A 23717-nucleotide genomic window follows, 5' to 3' on the forward strand; every position below is an offset into this window, starting at 1 on the left:
ACGAAACGAATGCTGATGGTCCACTTAAAACCACTGTTTCGGCTAAACTTATTAAAGAATGTAGAAAACTTTATGGGCTTCTTAAGTGAATAAGAAGGGAAGAGAATGTGTATTAGTTATTTATTGTCGTTTCATTGTTTTATTTATTTCGTCCATCACGTCACGACTTCTCTGTTTATTCTGTGCTCCTGTTGCTTTCTCGAGCTTCGAGTTCTAAATCATAGATGGCGTTGATCGCAAGTCTTTCTGATTGGCGGTACTTCAGCGGTGTTTCCGTCAATCAGATTGACTTGCAATTAGCGCCATTTATGATTTTAGACCCGAAGGTTTGAAAAGTAATAGGAATATAGAAAAATCACAAATTACCAAGTTTCCACGATTAATTTGTGAACTTTTATAACACGCCCGCCTTCAAATAAAAATTAATAACAAACTAATTGGCATCAAATTATTTACGAAAGTTATATTAGAATGTTGTCCAAGGATTCAGCTTTCCGATGCAACTATAAAAGTTCGTAAATTAATTTGCAGAAACTTGGCAATTTGTGATTTTTCACTGTGGCGTCGATTCCGTCCTTTTTTAACCGTTTGCTATCCTTGTCTATCGCGTGACGAGGTTAAGACGACCTCCTCGCACATTCTATATTCCTGCTACTTTTTACAGATTCGAATCCAAAATCATAGATGGCGTTGATCGCAAGTCTTTCTTATTGGCTATCTTAGCGCCAATCAACGATTTGCACTACCCTTAGAAAAGGATATCGTATAACGATTCACCAATACGATTGACTTGAAAGGAATATCATTGAATTATTCAATTTCTGTGAACAATTTGTTAACTTTTATAATTGCGTCGTAAAAAGGCACCTTTTAAGAACTTTCTAATATTATTATAGATATAAATTTCTCGTTAATTAATTAATTATTAGTATTTAATGCACGGAGTGTTCGAACTGTTGCGGAATATCCTAATGATTTGCCATTAATAACTATCTTTTATGCAACTAATTTGTAAATTACATTCACGCATTATAAAAACAATATCCTTAGCAATATTCCCATATCATTTATGTTCATATTTTACTTCTTGTTTTGTTCATAATTAAATATTTTGATTGCCAATCATGTTGGTATTATCAAATCACGTACGCCTTCAAATATTTATTAATAACAAGTTAATTATTTCTGTAAATTATTTTTGAAACTTACATGAGAATGTTGTCCAAAGTACCAGCTTCGCGATGCAGCTATAACAGTTCATAAATTAATCGTGAAAACTTGGAAATTTGTGATTTTTCACTGGAGTGTTGTCTTTGTCTTTTTCTAACCGTTTGCATTAGGGGCATATTGAAGTTATGTTTCGAAGGACAGGATGTCGTCACGCTTACTCAGTTCTTTATGTAGCGTTGTGTTAAGGATTATACACAATAAATTTGGCATTAAAATACTGAAGAGTGATATGTCCTTTGTATAGGACTAACTATAATTACCGTTATCGTTATTAATATAGGGTGGGGAAAAATAGAAACTATATCTTTTTTATTTTTTATTTACTTTTCCTACAGTGAAATTTTTATAACGGATATACAAACGTTTTGAAGCAACGATACACATAATTTCAATACACTTTCATGAATATATTATGGTCTGCTTAGGAAATATAATTACAAATAAATAAATAGAAATAAGCGATTTTCGATTAGGCGAATATAACGTTGACAGAAGGTGGTACATTGACAGTATTCCGAAAAAGTGACGTCAATTTTTATGGACTCTATCCATCAAAATTTCGGCTATGTTTTATTTCCAAAGCTCAAAGAAAACTTTCAAAATTTACAAAATATATGAAATATTTTAAATTTTGTGCGTAGCTCTTAGCTCGGTATCGTTTTCCAAAAATTATTTTATTTTTTGGAATACGATACCAATTACCAGGTCTCACCACGAGGAGGTGGCTACGCAACGAGACCCGACATGCGCCCTAGTGGCGCATCCTACTGGCGCTATCTGTATCAAAGGCACCCTAATCTAACTTGGAGGGAATTAAGTTAAAATGACTATACTGACACTTTATTATATTTCGTGTCTTACAAAAGGGGTTTCGGTTCGGTATACTGAAACTCTACTGTCGCAACGCTAAGATATTTTTAAGTTCCCATAAAAATAGGGAATGAAATATGAAACACGCGAGCTACTAGAAAATCGCGACGCGCCCGAACGAGATCGCGATTATTCGAAAGACCAACTAGCCTAGACGATGTACTCCCGTGTACAGAGATAACTTCATACCTCGGCACTCTCCCGATCGGGCCTAGCTCAATTCCAGTCACTGTCGCACTCGCCAAGACTTACACGTGGACCAAGGATAGTCCCTGAACCAATGAAACTTCTAGTGTCAACGCGAGGGCCCTGCTGGGCGGTTGCCGGCCAAGACAGACACTTCGCATCCCAGCCACACGGGGTAGAACTTAATCATCCCTGTGGTCTAACCGTAGATGGTACTAGTCCGTCAGCCAGCATGTGCCCGAGCCCCAGTCGCGTACGACTTAGGCAGCGGACCGCCCCGTCGAGGTCAGAAGACGCACTGATCCGAGGGGGTCTCCCTGGAACCCGATGCATGACGAGATTGACAGTGACTGGGAATGAGTGTCGGAGACGAGTCGTGAGGATGACTTACGAAGCATGTACTTATCGAGTACACGAGAGCACGTCGCGTAGGCTAGTCGGTACTTACGAACGATCGCGATTATCGCGAGAACAATTATGTTCTATTTGCTAAACGAGGGGGATAAGAAAATGATAGAGAATTTATAAATTTCGCTCCAAATTAGGTAGCTTACCTTTGTACAGATAGCGCGCACATGATACTTAGTCTATGGATCTATCTTATGATTACTTAAAAGTAAACGCACGCATCGTTCATTGATGTGTCGCAAACAGAATCTTGAGAAACCTAAAAGCTAAAACAGAATATATTATCGTTAATATGTAGCTGAAAGCAAAGGGATTAGTACAAGGAAACCATCAAGGTTAATAACCAAATGGAACGAGCAAGCCAACGACGAGACCTGAGCAACATAACTACGAGACAGAAACATTCCAACGGTGAGATATAAACATACCAACGAGGAAGCGCTCGAGTATTATACGAAATACTCGAACGCTCTAACGAAAACAAATCGAACGGAAGTCGTAAAATTTGTGAAAGGAAAGATTTAGCCAACGATGAGACATAAGTAAACCAACGACGAAGCATTCGAATATTATACGAAATACTCGAATGCTGAAACAAAGAGACAAATAGAATGAAAGAAATAAAATCTGGAAGAAGAAAAATAATTATAACCTGAAAGAAGAAATTATTGTTAAATTATTTAAAGGAGTGGACAATGGCCACTGAATAGCCATTGATCTAGCCAACGATGAGATATAAATAAACCAACGATGACGCATTCGAATATTGTACAAAATCTCGAATGCATAAACAATGAAATCTAGAATAAAAGAAATAGAATCTGAAAGAAGAAAGATAATTAAAACCTGAAACAGAAAGAAAAAATATTAACGCGGACCTCCCGAAGTCGAAGAGACAACTGGCTCGAGCCTGCACGCAGGCCCCTTATATAGCGGCGGCCGACCGAAGATCGGCGAAAATTTCCGAACTATATAAGTTATGAATACATTTTAACACGAATACGTTGTTTGTTTAAGTAGTAGCTAATAATTTATTAACTTTTTTTACTTTTATCGTTAATATACGTTGCAAAATATTTGCTACTAATAATAAATGTAGTAATTTATTAACTTTTTGTTAATTATAGAAATATTTTAATAGAAATATGTTACAAGTTCGAGTAATAATCAATGACTTATTAATTTTTTCACTTTTATTATAAATTTACATTGTAAATTCCCAGATATAGTTCCTCCCACATATCATAGGCAGTCTTGTAAGTGGTTATAGATATTAGTAAATTCTTCTCAATGCACATTATAATGAATTTCTTTACCTTGGCATCTCTTATTATCCACTGAGCTTCAGCATTTTCTTTACTTCAGCTTCATCTTTCACATTGGCTTTATTGGTTCAATCAAGTTTATGTGTCACAGCCCATTATTTTTGCTGTTTTTATAGTTTCCAATTTCCTATGGATATTTTTACAGATTTTTGGCATAAAGCAACATTCACAGTCTATACTCAAGATTTATCTTTACTTTTCATATCCATTACCAATTATTCATTCTCCATCTCTTCAATGATCCTCATATTTGCATGTCGATACCACACATCTTTCTTTGTTGATATATATGCTGCCTCTTTTTTGTTTCTTCATTCCACATAATATGAATTTTTTCTTTTTACAGCTTTCATTTGAACTCCTTCCTTTATATACATCAGCTCCATTATTCTGAAACTTAACACATTAGCGATGACTAGTAATTTTGACTATTGATATTAATATTTATTCTGATCAGAACTACAACATACCTTTCAGTCTCACTGTATTCTCTATATCTTGTTATTACAAGAAGTCATCGCCTAAATTAATTTTATTCTCTTTTGTCTGCCTAAACCATCTCTCTTTTCTGAACATTTCATCGTCAGATATTTCTATTTTGTATGTCATATAGTTAGCCGACCTAGAATCCAATAGACCTTACATATTTAGCAATATCATACCTTACGTAGTTATATTACTGCTTCAATTTTTTCTTGCTAGGAAAAATAATTTTTGACACCTAATTGCTCTATGCTGGTGATATTCCACGAGTCCAATATTTTTCTCCTGTTGTACATGCTTGTTCGTTTCAACAGAGTATTGTTTTCTTAAAACCTGGCTCTGTGATCACTAATAAAAGATAAAAAAACAATGGCTTATATCTTACAATATTTGTATACAGGTTAAGGTTATGTTAATACAAAGACTTACATTCTTTTGCATGATGCACAACATTGGGCACAACAATGCTTCCTGCGTTTTTGGCAATTCTTTTTTCATTTTCCATACACTTTCCTGTACACTTAGAGAAAAATTAATAAATTACACAGTTTCTGTTATTAATTTATTAACTTTTATAATTGCTTTGTAAAGGCGTACCCTTGCAGACTTGTCATGTGTCAGGTAAAGCAACGAATGCTGATTGTCCAATTAAAACCACTATTTGGTCTGAACTTATTAAAGAATGTAGAAAATTTCATGGGGTTCTTAAATGAATAAAAAGAAGGAAAGAGAATGTGTATTAATTATTCATGTCGTTTTATTGTTTTATTAATTTCGTCCATCACGTCACGTGATTTTAAGTGATCTGGCGATTTTATTTGAATAGGTTACTGACTCTGGTTATGTGCTCTTAATATTTCGTACTAAATGCAGGAATATGGATAGAAACTACGCTCGGAAGCTTATTTTTAAACTTTCATGACCAATTATAATTATTCAGAAACATTCATAATTATTATTATAAATATTGATAAACTCACATAATTAGACAAAGATTTTAGAAATTTTTCGAATTTTGTGCTTCTCAAAATAACATACTTAAATATACTTATAGTCACGTGATAAGTGTAGCATATAATCGTGAAATTTGACATGAAGAGCTTTCAACGACTTAGACTTATTATTTTAGCATAATATGTTAATCCCCATAGTACCGAGTACAACCATACCCCGGACGCCATAAATACAACCCTTTGTATTAATTGCAATTAATTTTTACTTGAACACGCTGCAACACATATCCGATAATAATTAAAAGCAAAAGAGTATTGCGATACAGTTATACGAAATCCTGCGTCCGGTGTCAGATTTCAATCTCGGTATTACGAAAATTAATGAACCACCGCAGATTAAAATTTAAATCCACCGCAAACCTCGTTCACGCTATCGCGATTTTAATTTCATTCGAAAATCAACAACAACCATCGACCGACCGGCAAAAGGACACCGGGAATGAACCGTGAGAGAAAAATGGCGCGGGACTGGCCCTTCCACCGATGACCCGCGATTATTCTCAGCCTCTTCTCTTTCGGATTCGTTCAATTACTACTCGTTGACATATTTCAACGAAATTGCCAATAATGTTCCTTTATACCCTGAGCCGGAGCGTGTTCGGCCGCGACAGGGGGTGAGCCGTGGAAGGACAGACCGCAGGAAAATATAAACTAACCTCTCCGGTTTCGACGTGTGTGTAATTAAACATTTCGCTAGCCGGCCTCCATAAATTCGACGTTCCAATTGATTCGATATGACGGGAGAGGGAGGGGAAAAAAGAGAAAGGTAAACGGAACGGCGAGCAAACAGGGAAACGCCATTAAACGGAAGCGATTTCCGGAAAGAGGACAAGGAACGCCATTGGCCGATCGACCAAAAGAGTATCGAGAATAGTCGAAGCGTATAACGAGAGTAGTCGTGTTATCATAATCGTGGAATAACGAATGGTTCTCGTTAACGTGGAGTTTCGTCGATTAACGAGAAAATACTCGGTTCGAGTGCCATTTCTGCCTTCCGTTTATTATTTTTCCCCGACGTCTCTGCCTCGTAGACGACCGGTCTCGAGTCGAGTCCTGAAATGGATACGAGCAAACAAGGAACGCCATCGGGCAGGGTTGATTTTCGTGGCCGACGAGAGGATGTCGATGGGGTAATCGAGTGAAGAGGCAACCGGAAATGATTCAAGGATTCCCCTGACGCGTTGTTCCAGACGACGGTGTTATGATAGTTGTTTGACACGGAAGGAACCGAGATTCGGACATCTGCTTTGTTTTGACAGTCTAACTGGAAATTTGGCTCCCTGTGTCGGTGCAATGTTGGTGTTTGTGGACACATGGATACCGGTTTCCGAATTCGTGTGCAAATTGAAAGCTGATGAAAATTCGAGAATAATTGTTGCAAGATATTGCAGTGATAAATGAGCCGTTCACTGCACAAATTGATTAACTCCATAAAACAAAAAGTGGAGAAATGCAATGAAATATTGTATATCGTTTTTTTAAAATTCCCTTTATAATTTAAATCGAAATAAATATCGTAGAATGTATAAATACAAATATAACTTTCATCTAACTATATAAAATTTATAAGAAAAGATAGCCAAAAGGTAATCCTTGGTAATGTTACCATTTTTATGTTACTGGAAGAGTTAATCGATTTGGCAAGTGAGAAAAGTAATAAATTTAAATTTTACTAAATTTTATTTAAATTCTGATAAGACGGCACTAAAAAATTCACCGTTATCATTCATGGCTTGCTAGTGCATTTGAGTTGCATTATTGCAACGATTTACATTAGAGTACAGAGTTAATCAAAGTGACCTCTGAAATAAATTATTTATTATTCAGTGGCCAAAAAATTTTTGTCGTTTAATGGTGTTAATCTTAATTATCAGGGAAAGTTATTATAAATATAAAAGGTTATGACTATACCAAGTGCTTTGACACTTAAATTTAAGATTTTTCAAAAAGTGGAATTAATCGATTTGTGCAGTGAATGACTTAAATATACTCCCTGGTTTGTAGATTTTGGAACACTTGAAATAATATTAATAATACTGATAATATTAAAATAAAATCATACAAAGTTTATACTATGTATATATTGGAATTTAATTATGTAACGAAATTAAAATTTTGCCTATTTATGTAATTTTGTAGTTTCTCACTTTGACTTGGAAATTTGGGATTAATAGACATTAGAAAATAACGTGAGTGTAGTTAATGAAATTAATAGCCTAGTTGTAAATTAAAATAAGCAACCCAGTTTGTGAATTTTGGAACGCTTGAAAATGGCGAAAATTAAAAGAATCGTTGAAAAATTAAGAAAGAATTATTTCCTTATTAAAATTTTTGCCTCACAATTAGCTGAACCCATAAATACCGTGAAGATTCCATATATTCAATATGAAAGTAATAACCTTGCAATTTGTCTGTAATAAAATTAAATTTATGCACCGCGCTTTGGTAATGGTTTTTCGCCTGAACGCGTGAAATTTAAGGCTAATTGGAATTGCAAAATAACTGTTTTCTGTTCAGGTAATTCACCTACATTTGTGAGCTTTAAGACACCTGCAAAAAGTGCTATAAATGGGAGTAATCGTTAGAAAATGATAAAAGGTTGTAAAAATGAATTTTCTTATTTATGTCTCGGAGCTGTAAAGGACCCATGTGTTTAATATCGTAACAACAACCACGCCAATTACGTGTAATAAAATGAAATTTACTCGCGTCTGCACACACCGGTGCTTTATCGCGGATTTATTATACTGCAAATTTATGCACTGTGAAATTATAATTGAACGGCGAAAAAATCGACCCGACGAAGTACTAAAAGTTATAAATGAAATTGTTTGTAGGTAATTAAATATATGAAACATTAAAGTATCCTTTTGCTTCGTTCAATTTCTCAATAATAAAATTAATTTAATACTTCCGGTAAATACGTCTGAAATTCAGAGGGGTGAATTTTATAATAAATTTCTTCTCCTGAAATAACGTGATTAATTCCCCTTTCACTTGCAACGCATGCTACGGACATGCAGTTTTAGAATCGTAAATGCGTATTATGGTTATTTTCGACAACAAACGGAGTGAAATTCTTTTTTAATACTAAATATGCAGGCATTAAGATCTGTACCTTTTAACCACTTTCATTGAAAGGGTAATAAAATTTTATTCCATTTCCTTAACTCTTTAGAACCGTAATAAGGTCCAAACATGCAGTCCAGCCACGATTACCGGTATAGCAAAAAGTAGAATTATCTTAAAGCTGTGCTAATCGGTATCGACCTACGGGAGCCGAGCTTTTTCAAGATTTTCTACCTTCCAGGTTCGAGAAAAACGATAGTAATTACTTAAATGGACAATTTTGATGTAAGGTCCGGAATAATGGTACAACTACGCGAATTATATTTTCCACTTTAATTCTTAAGAACTTGCAGACACTAATTTTCATTAAAATCTGAACTAGCTTGAAAGATACAGATGATATTCTTTTTGTTAATGGAGTCAATTGTAAATTATGGAAGGAAATATACTTGAATATTAAAATATAAGAATTTCCGTGATAAATATATACTATTAATTTACGATTTTTATTGCCTTTTCACGTAATAATAATTGAGGATAATAATTGGGTAAAATGGAGAATGAAAATGTGATGATATACGGAGAAAAATGAATGAAAAATGTATTATTGCAAACTTAATAATTTTTATAATTTTCAATAATATTATTTGGATCATGTTAACGATGTATCGATATTAATTCAAAACTCGAATTTTCATTATCTGAACAATCTCGAAAGATGCAAATGATATCCTTTTTATTAATGGAGATAAATATTATTTTATTAATAATATTTATGATTTATAATTTATAGTTATAAATTATAGAACGAAATATATTTAAATATTAAAATATAATAATTTTCCAGATAGAAACCTGAATTTTCATTATCTGAACTAGGTCGGAAGATACAGATGATATTCTTTCTACTATTAGAGTCAATTATAAATTATGGAAGGAAATATACTTGAATATTAAAATATAAGAATTTTCTTAATAAATATATACTATTAATTTACGATTTTTACTACCTTTTCACATAACAATAATTGAGAATATTTAGGCAAAATATACAATAAAATGAAAATGCGGTGATATGCAGAGAAAATTTAACGAAAAACGATATCCTGTTTATTAACGGAGTCAATTATAAATTATAGAACAAAATATACTTTAATATTAAAATATACAAATTTTCTTAATAAATATATATACTATTAATTTACGATTTTTACTACCTTTTCACGTAATAATAATTGAGAACGATAATTAAGCAAAAAGTAGAACGAAAGATACATTATTACAAATTCACAAATTTTTATAATTCCCAGCAGCATTTGGATCACGCAAACCGCATCGATGTCAGTTTAATTATCCATTGAACGCGCGGAGCGGAGAAAAATTTTTCAATATCCACTTGAATGTGGAATATCTAGTTTTAGTTTGTAAACTGTGGCACAAAATGCTTGAAATCGCTGTCCTGGTTTATATTCGCGTTCGTTCCGTGGAGAACATATTCATTGTTACCTAACAGTGGATAAACGAGGAATAGTATCGATTGTACGGGAGAAAGGGATGGAAAAATGAAAATTTCGCCTTTCCGAGGCAAAGACCATTTAATCATTTTAGCGCGGCACATTCGTCGATTATACCTCGTGACTTACGTTTCGTAACGAGACCAACAAGAACGAATGCACCGTTTGTTTACCACGCTGAAATTCCTCCTGCTTAAATTCAAATCAAGCCTAAACGATGTATACGTGGGCATACAGCGAGCAGATATAATAATCATCCGTGTTTTAGTCCATTCGGTCCGTTTATCCCGTACAAATTAGCTTTTAAATGTTGCGCTGAAAATACAGCAAGATATATTACTTGACCTAATATCTCGCACTTTGCATCGTATATATTCAGCAGTGCTTTCGCCTGGCAAGTATGTTCTCGACCACGTTTCTTCTCTCGCCTCGCCGCGGCGAAAAGAATTACGAATAAATTCATTAGGACCACGAGGCGACTTTATTATTCTATATGCCGCGAGATAACGTCGGGGACCGTTCTTGCCACGGTCCTTTTAGCTGTCAAAACACGGCGGGGCGATTTGTCAAAATACGCTCGTGCACTCGATTAATTCCAAGTGCACTTGCTGTTATGAGCTTTAAATCGTATAACGTTCGAAAGAGAACTCGCAATTCGGTTAAATGTCGATTTCGCTGAATAATAATGGAACAAATCATTCGCGGCTATTCATACCGGAGGAACGAAATGTGAAAATGTTCGACGGGTGACGTCGAAGAAATACGGGAAACACGCGAAAACATTTCATCTGCCGGCTTTCCATTCGGAATATTCGTATTCGAGAGGAATAAAATTGCTTCCCTTCGAAATTTTACGAAAGACGTATAATTACGTCGGGAAACGTCGCTTCTAAACGTCTGACGATGTTCAGCTAATAATCCAGGTCTAATCGGTCGTTCATTTTGTTAACGCTTTAATGGCTGCTCGCACAACACGTGTGCGATGCTACCACCGATTAATAATTAATAATTGTCACACAAAGGAAAAATATTAAATTTGTTGTTAAATTGTTATTGTTCTTTGTTTGATGGGTATGTTCGCACATGTTGTATTATTTCGTGAATTTTAAATAGAGTTTTTTTTTAAAATTAATTCTTCAAAAATATTGGCAACCTTTGACTGCGTAAACGTGCGGCCATTAACGTGTTAATATGTTCCGTGCTAAACCATCGAAAGATTTTTATCAAAGGACCGAATGCTGAAGAGTGCACGATCGTAATTCTTCAATCTTTGACACGTCGTTTCGTTCTATGGGAAACCATTTATGGTACACGTGGCACAGAACGTGTTAATAACTATGAGCACGTTTGGTGACTATGGACGACTCTAATGCAGATCAAATGTTCAAAATCGGAGGACTATAGTCTTCTAATATCATATAATTACAACAATAGTTTTAATAATTTTTTTTATTTCTAAACGAGATCTTACACTGAGAAATTTTTACCATAGAATGACAGATCATGGAGTAATAGTAAAGGTTAAACATTTTTTACTCGAAAAGAGTTTTTCTATCTCTCATCGTTACTCAGTTACATTTAAAGAGACAAAAATCGGACTGTAACTTTGATTTCTGTAAATAAAATTGAACCATGTGTAACTCATCATGCTTCACATACACGTGTTCCACTAAAATCTGAACTTCTTTTAAAATATAGCGTCGGAATACTTTCGTGATGCACTGTGCATCTGAATACCAGGTACCTAGTATCATCTAACTACAACTAGAACGATCGAACTGTAATTTTGATTTCTATAAATAAAATTGGACCATGTGTAACTCATCATGCTTCACATACACGTGTTCCACTAAAATCTGAACTTCTTTTAAAATATAGCGTCGGAATACTTTCGTGATGCACTGTGCATCTGAATACCAGGCACCTAATATCACCTAACTAGATCTAGAGCCATCCGACTGTAACTTTGATTTCTGTAAATAAAATTGGACCATGTGTAACTCATCATGCTTCACATACACGTGTTCCACTAAAATCTGAACTTCTTTTAAAATATAGCGTTGGAATACTTTCGTGATGCACTGTGCATCTGAATACCAGGTACCTAGTATCATCTAACTACAACTGGAACCATCTCTCCCACGAAACAGGCATTCGAAATAAATGATCCATAATTACCCGAAACACCAATAGACCTAACGACCCAACAGTCCCCTTTCATCCCCATCTTACATCCCCATCTCTCGTGCAACCTACCCACGTAACAGATCTCATCCCGACCCATTACCCTGCATCCCCTGACTTAATCCACAGGTACCCAAGAAAAGACCAAGACCCGCAAGCTTCTCAACCCTCGAAGTATCCTAACCCGAACAACAATCGTTAACAGCACAGTCGTCTGTTATTTTTCCGTGGATTCCGTTAGCCTCGTTACTGGCCTGGACGAAAAGGAGTCGCTGCAGCGACGTAGCAAACAGCGAAACGCCATCAGCAGCGACTGATTTCCGAAGCAGACGGGGATATCATTATCCAATCGGGCTGGGAGGCAGTCGAAGAGCAGCTCGACTGTATCATTGTCGGGATAGCAGCGAATAACAGTCGGTGCACAGTCGATGTATATAGCGGCTGCATGATTGAACGCGACGATTGCCGGACGGACAGGCTGCTCTTAACCGAGCACGAGCCTCTCTTTGATTACATAATGATCCCGGCGTGCAGTACGAAAACGAAGGCACGTACACCGTTTCGCCATTTCGATCCTGGTGGGCCGTTACCCGCGTCAAGGAATAACACCGGGCCGAAAGCTGCCAGCATCGACAGACAGAGCCCGGCTTTCTTCGTCCCGATCCGCGTGTTTTCGCGTCCGACTCTGGCCAACGGACGTGACATGTCCCGAAACGCGAATTCCGCACCAGCCCTTGTCCGGTTCCGCGTGAAAAATTGCTCGTCTCGTGTCAGGGATTTGCTCGAATTATCGTTGCCCTGACGACGGAGGCTGCTCCGTCGATGCTAAGTCACGGGAGGAGCTTCGTTAGACTCTGTGCTAGTTGCTGCCAAAGCCTTTGTGCGTCCCAGGGTTGCGTTATCGACGGGGTGAAAACGGGTGGTATGAGAATTATTGGCTACGAGCGATGCAACGACTCTTTGCCTGTTTGAAGTTGCTCTTTCAAAGGTGTTCGTCTTTTCGCGTCGTAATTCGTGTATATCGGGTGTATAGGAGTAGGTCAATGGGGTAGGTCGGACTGATACAGACTGACAGAGACTAGATACTAGTTATTTAAATTCGTGACATTTCTTATTTTAACCACTCTTTGAAAATTTTATTGATCCGAACGAAACGTGGTCTATTTTATTCCAGTATGTTGCTCGAGGATTCGTTGTATTTTAAGAGTAATGGGAATTTTAATAGTACCTATTTCTATCGTGCACGGTGTATATGTCGATCACTCGAGGACAGAATTATTTTTTAAAGCTCCTGAAATTTTTAGTCATTTTAGTGATATCCTAGTGACGTATCGTAGTAAAAATCGGAAGAAAATTGAAAAGGGAATTTTTAGGAAATGCGAGTATTTTTTTAGAACTTTTTATGAGGAATAAAGTAAGACCGTTTTACGGTGTCCGATAATATTGCTAAACGAATATTTATTATATTACCGCTAACATTTCCCACCTCGGATTTCCACTTTTCCTCGAATGCGCCACGTCGAAGCGCGAAGGAAGCAGGGAGTCAAATAAACCGTATAATTTTATAAATAAATCGCAGCCGGTGTGCCTGTCAACGCTGTCGCCATTTAATTATTCTCGTCGGTTTTACAGCGAGGCGGCGTATCTCGTTTGAAAATTAAGCGAAAAAACCAGCTGCTCGCTAATCCCCGTGCGTGTCCCGGTGTGAGAACGTACATCCAAGCTTATATTCGGGGCAGTCCGTTCGGCCCCCTTTCGCGTCGCCACTCTGAGTTCAGCGTGTTCCCGAGTTACACGGTTTTATCGTCCCTCGCGATGTTCCCTTTAATCCCTTTATTTCCCGAATGTTTCCCGTTTGAATTAAAGAAAGCTTCGTTTATTCCTTCTTCCACGCTTCCTCGCCCACCCCTTCCCTTGCATACACGCGGTGCATGCGTGAATGTTCTTGCAATTGTATACAAAAGGTTCTTTGTATCACGCGAATTTGCTAGGTATGGAATTCTGTAGACTTTTCTGTAAACGATAGATCATGGAACAGAATTTTCTAAACAGTTTTCGATTCGATCGAAATGTTCGAATGTTCGTCGGTAACGTGTACTGCGCGTTCGCGAGAAGAAGGCACGGCGTGTTTACATCCTCGCTGCTGATTAATCCCTTGTTTTACGATTTAAGATTCAATAGCGTGGTCCTGAAACTTAAACAGAACTGCTTTCAAGTCATTCCTATCGCATAGGAAATTTTCTTTTTGAAGATATTGTATAGGGGTACTTTTCTAGTATACTTAAGAAAATATATTTTAATGTGCGAACGTAGTCAAGAATAACACGCAATTAAGTCCATTAGCGTGGATTGTGTTATTTGGAGTGGAGCATATAAATAAAAACCACGGGCGTGACACGTGGTGTTCACATTTGGCCCGACCGACGTAGCACGTGCCAGGCCCGTGACAGTTAATTTTGACCCGACCGATGTACCACGGGCCAGGCTCGTGATAATCAGTTTTGGCACGGAAATCTGACCACGAGCCTTACACGTGGTTGTAGGCCAAAGGGTTAACTTCGCGGACATTTTCTTGATCATTGACAGTGACCATTGTTGGCCAAATACAGTGACCGATGATTTTCAGTCAATAGCAGGCACTGCCTGTGAAATTATAAGTTATAATTATGCAATTTCTAATTTATGCATTAAAGAAAGCGAACTATATAAGAATAATGGATATTACGGATTAGAGAAGAAGTTGAAATTTGTTGGACAGTATTACTAACAATAACTTCGTTCTGTTAAACACCGAATGTAATTATCTATTCAATTAATGTGCAGTGATTAATATAACATTTGGTTGTATTCATAACTACTACCGAAAATGCATTATTTCCATTATAACAGTAATTCAGCAGTTGCGATCATTCAACAGTACATTGGCACATCGCGATCTATTTAAGAATTAATATCCTCCATGACCTCGATAGGTAAACACTTTATTAGTAATTGTATCGCGTGCCATTGTTTATTACAGTATATGTTAAAATATAATGTACAGTAACTAGTGGGATTATTATAACACGTGAACCATGATGTTTCTTCATAAACAATAATATTACATAATTTCTGCAATACTCGGTGGGTTAAATAACTATTATATTACCACTAGATTATACTATTACTATAATAATTTTCACGTACCATTAAGTTGATATAATATTATAAAACAACTGTTACATTTGTGTAATATGAAAAGCAATTGCTATATTTTTATAATATCCAAAGCAATTGCTATATTTTTGCAATATCCAAAGCAATTAGTATATTTTTCCAATATCCAAAGAAATTACTATACTTTTGCAATATCCAAAGTAATTGCTATATCTTTCCAATATCCAAAGCAATTGCTATATTTCTCCAATTTCCAAAGCAATTGCTATACTTTTACAATATCCAAAGCAATTAGTATATTTTTGCAATTATCCAAGGCAATTGCTATATTTTTACAATATCCAAAGCAATTGCAATATTTTTACAATATTCAAAACAATTACTATATTTTTCCAATTGTCCCAAGCAATTGCTATATTTTTATAATATCCCAAGCAATTGCTATATTTTTCCAATTATCCCAAGCAATTGCTATATTTTCACAATATCCAAAGAAATTAGTATATTTTTCCAATTATCCAAAGCAATTGCTATATTTTCACAATAATCAAAGCAATTAGTATATTTTTCCAATTATCCAAAGCAATTGCAATATTTTTACAATATTCAAAGCAATTAGTATATTTTTCGAATTATCCCAAGCAATTGCTATATTTTTATAATATCCCAAGCAATTGCTATATTTTTATAATATCCGAAGCAATTGCTATATTTTTCCAATTATCCCAAGCAATTGCTATATTTTCACAATATCCAAAGCAATTAGTATATTTTTCCAATTATCTCAAGCAATTGCAATATTTTTCCAATTATCCAAAGCAATTGCTCTATTTTTACAATATTCAAAGCAATTAGTATATTTTTCCAATTATCCAAAGCAATTGCTATATTTTTACAATATTCAAAGCAATTATTATATTTTTCCAATTATCCAAAGCAATTGCTATATTTTTACAATATCCAAAGCAATCAGTATATTTATACAATATCCGAAGCAATTAGTGTATTTTTACAATATCCAAAGCAATTGCTATCTTTTCACCATGACATAAATTCCTTCTATACTTCCGCAATGCTATAGAATAACCGTTATACCCCTGCCCATCGGAGCAACGAAGAAATCTCCGACTCTACCCGCAACTGACACGGCTTGCATATTTATAATTAAGAAAATTTGAAATTCCATCGGATACACGGTGGAATTCGAAATCTCTTGATTTTAAACAACAATTTACATATCGTAAGCCCTGCGAGAACGTCGAACTTCGAACAAGGATTGCCGGATTGCTGGCCGGTTTCCCAAGTCACCGGCTATGAACAGCATTTCTGCATTGTATACATTCCATGCCCGTGCGCCAGGTTTACGTCGAAACGTTATACAAAATTCAGAAACCGTTCTCCAACGCTTCCATCGATATTTTCGCGCCTCTCGGAAGTAACCACCCCTCTCCAGAGCAACAGAGTCAGAAATTCTCAAACCCATTCTACTTCCTCCTTTCCTCAAAAAAGTGAAAAAAAGTACTCAAATAGGGCTTTAATCCAGCATGATCGAACTTTTTGAACTTCCTAGTCTCGAAGGACCGAAACTATTCGAACCTTACGCGAATCGAAAGTCACTTCGACAACTTTCCCTTGTTTGAAATTTCGCGGACCCACAAACCGGAAGTGGTGCATCGATCGAGGCAGGGATCGAAGACCATCTTGACGTATTTAACCAATTCTTGCAATTTTACAACGCTCATAGTGGCGGATTCGTTGGACAACGATCCGAAAATTCGAGAGCTGCCTGGGATCGTAATTGAAAAGTTCGAAGGCAATCCCAAAGAGAAATATGTTACACGGCGTTGTTACTGCAGGAATGAAATTCCGTGCTTCCACGGGCCTTGGTCGGAACGAATGAATTCGAAAACAAGAAACGCAGACCAGCGATGCGCCGGTTTTGATTGGATGCTTGAAACGAAACGGAAACAGGCGGTCGATGCACGTGGCGCCCATGTTGCGCTATACGAATTATATTTTTCGCGGGCTTAAAGCCGATAGCCAGCTTCGAGTCGGGCTGTTTCGCGAATGCGTTTTTTCATACGCGAAATGGGATCGCAGTCAGTTTTTTGTTTTTGCGTAATTTGAAATGACAGGAATTTGTGTGTAATTTTTACTATTCTTTTTGTTATCTGTATTGTGGAACTTAAAGAGAGTTCTGTCAAATAGAAATACTTGCTTTCCTCTGTTGTTTCGTTATTTTAATCGAAATAATTCTAATTATTGCACAATGGAGAAGATTTAGCAATAGCTACAATAAGAAATTTTACAAATTTAGAAAATCATACACAGGTGTAATGAGAGAAGAAAATTTTTGAGAACAGAGAAATTTGATTATGAAGACACCTTTATGGATATTTAGGAATTTATATATAATTTCTGCTATTCCTTTTATTACTTGTATTTATACTGTGATAAATTATTTTGATCGAAATAATGCTAGTTATTATACAATAGAGAGTTGATAGAAGATCTTGCAATAGCTAGAATAAGAAATTTTACAAATTTAGAAAATCATACACAGGTGTAAGGAGAGAAGAAAATTTTTGAGAATGGAGAAATTTGATTATGAAGACACCTTTATGGATATTTAAAATTTTTTAGATCTTACATTGACTAGGTATATCAATTATTATCATAGATTAGGAATTTATATATCATTTTTGTTATTCCCTTTATTACTTGTATTTATACTGTGATAAATTATTTTGATCGAAATAATGCTAGTTATTACAAAATAGAGAGTTGATAGAAGATTTAGCAATAGCTAGAATAAGAAATTTTACAAATTTTGAAAATCATACACAGGTGTAATGAGAGAAGAAAATTTTTGAGAATGGAGAAATTTGATTATGAAGACACCTTTATGGATATTTAAAATTTTTTAAATCTTACATTGACTAGGTATATCAATTATTATCATAGATTAGGAATTTATATATCATTTTTGTTATTCCCTTTATTACTTGTATTTATACTGTGATAAATTATTTTGATCGAAATAATGCTAGTTATTACAAAATAGAGAGTTGATAGAAGATTTAGCAATAGCTAGAATAAGAAATTTTACAAATTTTGAAAATCATACACAGGTGTAATGAGAGAAGAAAATTTTTGAGAATGGAGAAATTTGATTATGAAGACACCTTTATAGGTATTTAGAATTTTTGAAATCTTGTAGTGACTCATTAATTAAGAATTTATATATAATTTTTGCTATTCCTCTTATTACTTGTATTTATATTGTAATCAATTATTTTAATCAAAATAATAGTAATTAATTGCACAATGGAGACTTGATAGAAGATCTAGCAATAGCTAGAATAAGAAATTTTACAAATTGAGAAAATCACACACGAGTGTAACGAGAAAAGAAAATTTTCGAAAATAGAAAAATTTCTTCAGAAAGACATCTTAATAGGTAGAATTTTTGAATTACTTAAATTAGAAAAATAACATTGAAACTACTTTCAGAAAAATTACACTCGATTAAAATTGTGATGATTAGAGACACTGGGAATAAATCCAAGTATAAATCCAGACCTAATCATTATACTTCTAATGGGAACTTAATTCAATTTAATTGAGAAATTCGTTCTGAACTTTCTGCGACCCAGAAAATTCCACAAAAATACATAATTTCATCTCTCATCGTCATCATCGTCACAGCTTCCAGTATCTCCAAATCTAAAAGCAGTGAAACCAACATAGAAAAGATAGAAAAAAATAAAAGATGCAAGAAAATACACGAACAAGAAACAATTACGACAAAATCCGTATAATGCATGAGAAATGGATTGTCTAATTTCGAAAGTGGTGTAAGTCCATTTGCAGCCCGTAAGTATACATCAGTTTAGCAAAATACGCCTAAAACAAATTTATATAACCAAATTACATATTGATAAAACAGTAGAAACATTGCCAGACTTCATATAATTTGCCTAAATTTTTTAATTAACAGATATGTTAACCTTTAATTTTCTCGAAACAAGAGAAAATGGACTTACACCACTTTCAAAATAAACGGTCCATATCGCAGTGAGAAGCGAATTTATTTTATGTGATTTAATTATAATTTATATTGTGTTATACTGTTGAATAAATATCGTTATCAGTTTATCCATTCACTCACGAAGCTTTCGCTATATATATATTCGCCAACCCTAACTCTAGCACTCGCAGTCACTCTTACTCTTACTCGCTAAAATATCCGACAAATAATATCTAGAAACAGAACAATTTCACGTGGACTAGCGACAATAATCGCAATCTCGACGGTCTCCGGCAGCGTTCGCGGGAAAGCAATACGGGAAACCTACGTCGTCCACGTTGCTCCCTCGCGTTTCCCGGCTGCCAGAAGGGTGAAAACCTGGAGCTTTTATTTTTTCACAGTATTACGCTGAACGTTCGCAAACATTAAATCCACATATCGCAAATACTGTGGAGCCGCGAGCGCCGTCGACGTGGCCATCGCGCGGAGTGTACGCCCGCAGTGAAAAGAAGACGGCTGGCAATTATTAAAACCGGCTGTGTAAACGAACACCAGCCGTGCAAAACGTAATTCGAATATCGTGAATCCGCGTTGATTTTTATTTAACTCGGACGATACGGGCAGAATTAAATAAAACCCGCTCTAATTTTCGCGCGAATAAAATCGGTTTAAACAGAGCCGAGACACGCGAGAGATGCTCTCTAAAAAGGGGGGCCGAGATAAAATTGAAATGGCGGGGATAAATCTGGTAAACGCGAGAATAAATACGCGGCGATGATTCGCGTCGCGAATCTGGATCTGGATCTGCCATTGGAGACGTTAGTATTTTCGTTGACATAGCGTGCGATCTCGCGTTGGATTTGATAGACCATAATAAAGGAGAATTAATGACAGCGACGATAATACGAAGCGTTCGCTTGGATCATAAAGATATTTTATTCCATCGATATTTCTGCACGACGGGAGAAAGATTTTATTCCGTGCTTCCGGTGTGGAAAGAAGTGGAAAGCTCGTGTTGTGTCAGAGAAAACAATATTAAATTGCCAATGGTGACACGACGAGACTTTTTCCATGGCCCATATGGTAACGCAATTATTCACTCGTGTCGTACAGGCGAGTTATAAATACCATAAAATGGTCGGGGCCCGTTTGGATATGGTGTTGCGAGTGTTGGTTTTGTGTGTGTGTGAGTGTGAGTGAGGTTGAACGAGTGAAAAAGCTCATTTGTGCTATAATTGTGCAATATGTGATATAAATATAACGTGACCGAATGTTTAAATGTTTGAAAGAATATTAAGCAGTTGTCTCAGAAATATGAAAGAGCGAGTACGTAAATGTAATCGTTACTGAGAGTGAGTGAGAGAGAAGCTTCTGCATAGAGTGCATCGATTTCAGCCCATTCCACTTTTTGAACAATCGTAAATTTAAGTGTCAAAACACTTGATAGAGTCGTAACTTTTTATATTTAAGATTTTTCAAAAAGTGGAGTTGATCGATTTGTGCAGTGAGCGGCTCATTTATCGAATAAAATAGTTTATTATTTAAAATATAATTTATTATTTTAATTGATTAATAATAATTTGATTATTATTGATTTACAAAATAGTCTATTATTTAAATATTTTAACTTAAATGTATTTTGTGTGTTACTCGTTAAAAGAGTCTTAGATATTATTGTCCATTGTACTCACAGTTGTCAATAAGGTATGAGGAAAAGAATAATATAATAAAAATGGAAGAACGTGTTCGATAATTTTTATATTCACAATGTCATTTTACGTAGCAATTATAGTCTTTAGTTTTAATTGCCAATTTTATAATTTCATCCTTTTTCATGTTTCGCGAATTTTTCCAATTTTAGATATAAATCCCTCTGTCATCGATCATGTACACATTTATGTCACCGATTTCTTAATCGAAATAAAATAAAATCCTATTGTCAGATGACAGTAGTCGTACACGTATTTAACCACTCTATGTCATTAATTATTTTCCGAGTGTCTTAATTGAAATTTTTAATTATCGAGTGCCAGTTAGGTACCTATTTTGTTTAAAAATTTTAGTTAACGATATTCATTTTATTTGAATAATTTATTATAGTATTGTAGGAATGGTAAACGAGAGATTTACCATTTAAATAAACGAAATTGTCCTTGCCTGGAACTTAGGTCTGGAGGACTAGTTAGTATCTGGCTGCCAGATGGGCCGTAAGAGGTCTGGGCCAGGCCACGTGAGGTGGTATAAACCGAGGGTGATCCTTCAGAGGGACTAACTTAGAGGGAGGTGTCTCCTCTAACCTTGACCTTGAGGTAGAGGGAGTTTCTCCTTCTTCGGGGAGGTGCTTGTCTTCTGGACGGGCTTTGAAAGGGCCCGTGCTGGAAGACACAGGCAATTACAGAGCGGCTACTAAGTTAGTTACTGAATAGTTGATCTGAGTAGTCGTCAGATCAGTGTGCAAACAGAGTTAATTTGTAGGAAAACGAGCGAATAAAATAAAATTCCTACAGTATTTCAAGCACTGATAATCGCTTTTCATCTCTGAAAACAAAACCAACCTATCGATACGAATATATTGGGTTGGCAAGAAAGTACTTTCGGTTTTCTATTGTGAAATAAAACTCAATTTTTCTATACAGTAAATGTACTTTAATCGGTCAAATATCTTCCATTCTATTCGATGACCTTTTGCCATCTTTCCGGTAACTTCATGATCCCGCGCTCATAGAATTTCTGGTCCTTATCTGCGAAAAACTTAACCAAGTGCGTAAATCTCAGAGGGTCGACCAGAACGTGGTGGGTATCTTTCAGTGAAAAATCTTCAGAACGAAATTTTTTAAACTAATTCTGACACGTGCGTTCTGTTAAACAATCAACACCATAAACTCCTCCTATCTCTTTGTGAGCATCAGCCGCATTCTTGCCTTTATGAAAATAAAAAAGTAAAATGTGTCGAAAATGCTTATTCTTGCACTCTATGTTAAGACTGACAATGAACTGATAGTTATAAACGAAATTACACGGGATTTCACGATATAGCAACCTAAAGGTATCGACTACCACATCTCGAAAGGAAAAAATTCTAACATTGACAAAAGAATAACTAAACGAGCATAACATTATTTACCGATGCAAACCGAAATTACTTTCTTGCCAACCCAATATTTAAATCTAGTTTAAGTCCGGAACCTTAAAACTCAATCGCAAACGTTCTCACGGAACCCTCGTTACCTCGTCGGTGAAAAGAAAAATGGAAGAAAATAATACTATAATTCTGACACACTGCACGAACATGACGTTCGCTCGTACGAAGAATTATTTAAAACAATTAACACTTTGAGCGGACAAAGTTGCCCACTCACGACCCGTTTAATTAAATCCCCGCAGTCTCAAAGGAAAGAAGAACAACACGTTTAAACCGGCCTGCTTAAACGGATTTCAGTTTAATTTCGATATACCCCGGGAGCATCGCCACTGACGCGCGATTTAATATTTCAAGCGAGGGGGAAAAAATTCGAGCGATTTTCGTTGCACGAGATATATACGCCCTCGGCCCCGGTGTACAACCGTTCTTCTAAGCCCCGTGTAAATGGTGTTTCACACCCTGAAAGAGCCGCGTGCACTCACTTAAAAGCCAATGAAACAGCCCGGTGCGGTGACACGCGTTGATATTCGAAAGTTTTCGAACAACGGCCGGCCCCGCGGTGGAAAGCTACAAATAGCAAGCGAATTGTTCGATAAACCGATTTGCGATCCGCTCCTGGAAACTTTTTATCCATAGCCGGAAAATCGTCGATTCGATGACATGTCGCTTGTCACGGCGAATACGCCGGATGTTATGGAATGCTTGGAACTGGAGGTCGGCGTGGGGAAAAAAAAAAAAAATAAAAAATCCACAGCGCGAGAGGAAAAATGAAATGGAAACAAAGCCGGCGGAATTCGTTTGTAAGGAGTATCGTCAAAGAACCGTCGATATTCGTTACACGTGGCAGACATGGCCGATCGGGAAATCAAAGATTCGGTGCTTTCTTCGAGATCACCGAATCTCGACGGGATCGAATATTTCTCGGCTGGTTTATTACCTTTCACCTATCCTCGGTCGTGGAAGAAAGTTTCTGACAGTGCGAATAATTTATCAATCATTTTTGTTCTTTTGGGTGGGAGGGGGGTTATCAACCCCTCGCACTCGACGATTTTTTGGCTAGAGAAGAGTGGAAATTCAGAGATTCTCTACTGACGATACTTTTTTCAG

At 36.0% G+C, this 23717-nt stretch overlaps 1 protein-coding gene across 1 annotated transcript in view; it reads left to right on the forward strand.

Annotated features, from left to right (window-relative positions):
• Positions 1-224: 224 nt before the first annotated feature.
• LOC108550566 (uncharacterized) overlaps positions 225-23717 on the forward strand; it is a 41199-nt gene continuing 17706 nt past the window's right edge. Inside the window, exon 1 of the mRNA XM_017904319.1 lies at positions 225-326. Coding sequence (XP_017759808.1) covers positions 225-326 — 102 coding nt within the window. The remainder of the gene's footprint in view (positions 327-23717) is intronic.

The sequence above is a fragment of the Eufriesea mexicana genome, unplaced genomic scaffold (assembly GCF_001483705.2).
Source record: "Eufriesea mexicana isolate 0111107269 unplaced genomic scaffold, ASM148370v2 scaffold2884, whole genome shotgun sequence".
NCBI classification, from domain to species: Eukaryota; Metazoa; Arthropoda; class Insecta; order Hymenoptera; family Apidae; genus Eufriesea; species Eufriesea mexicana.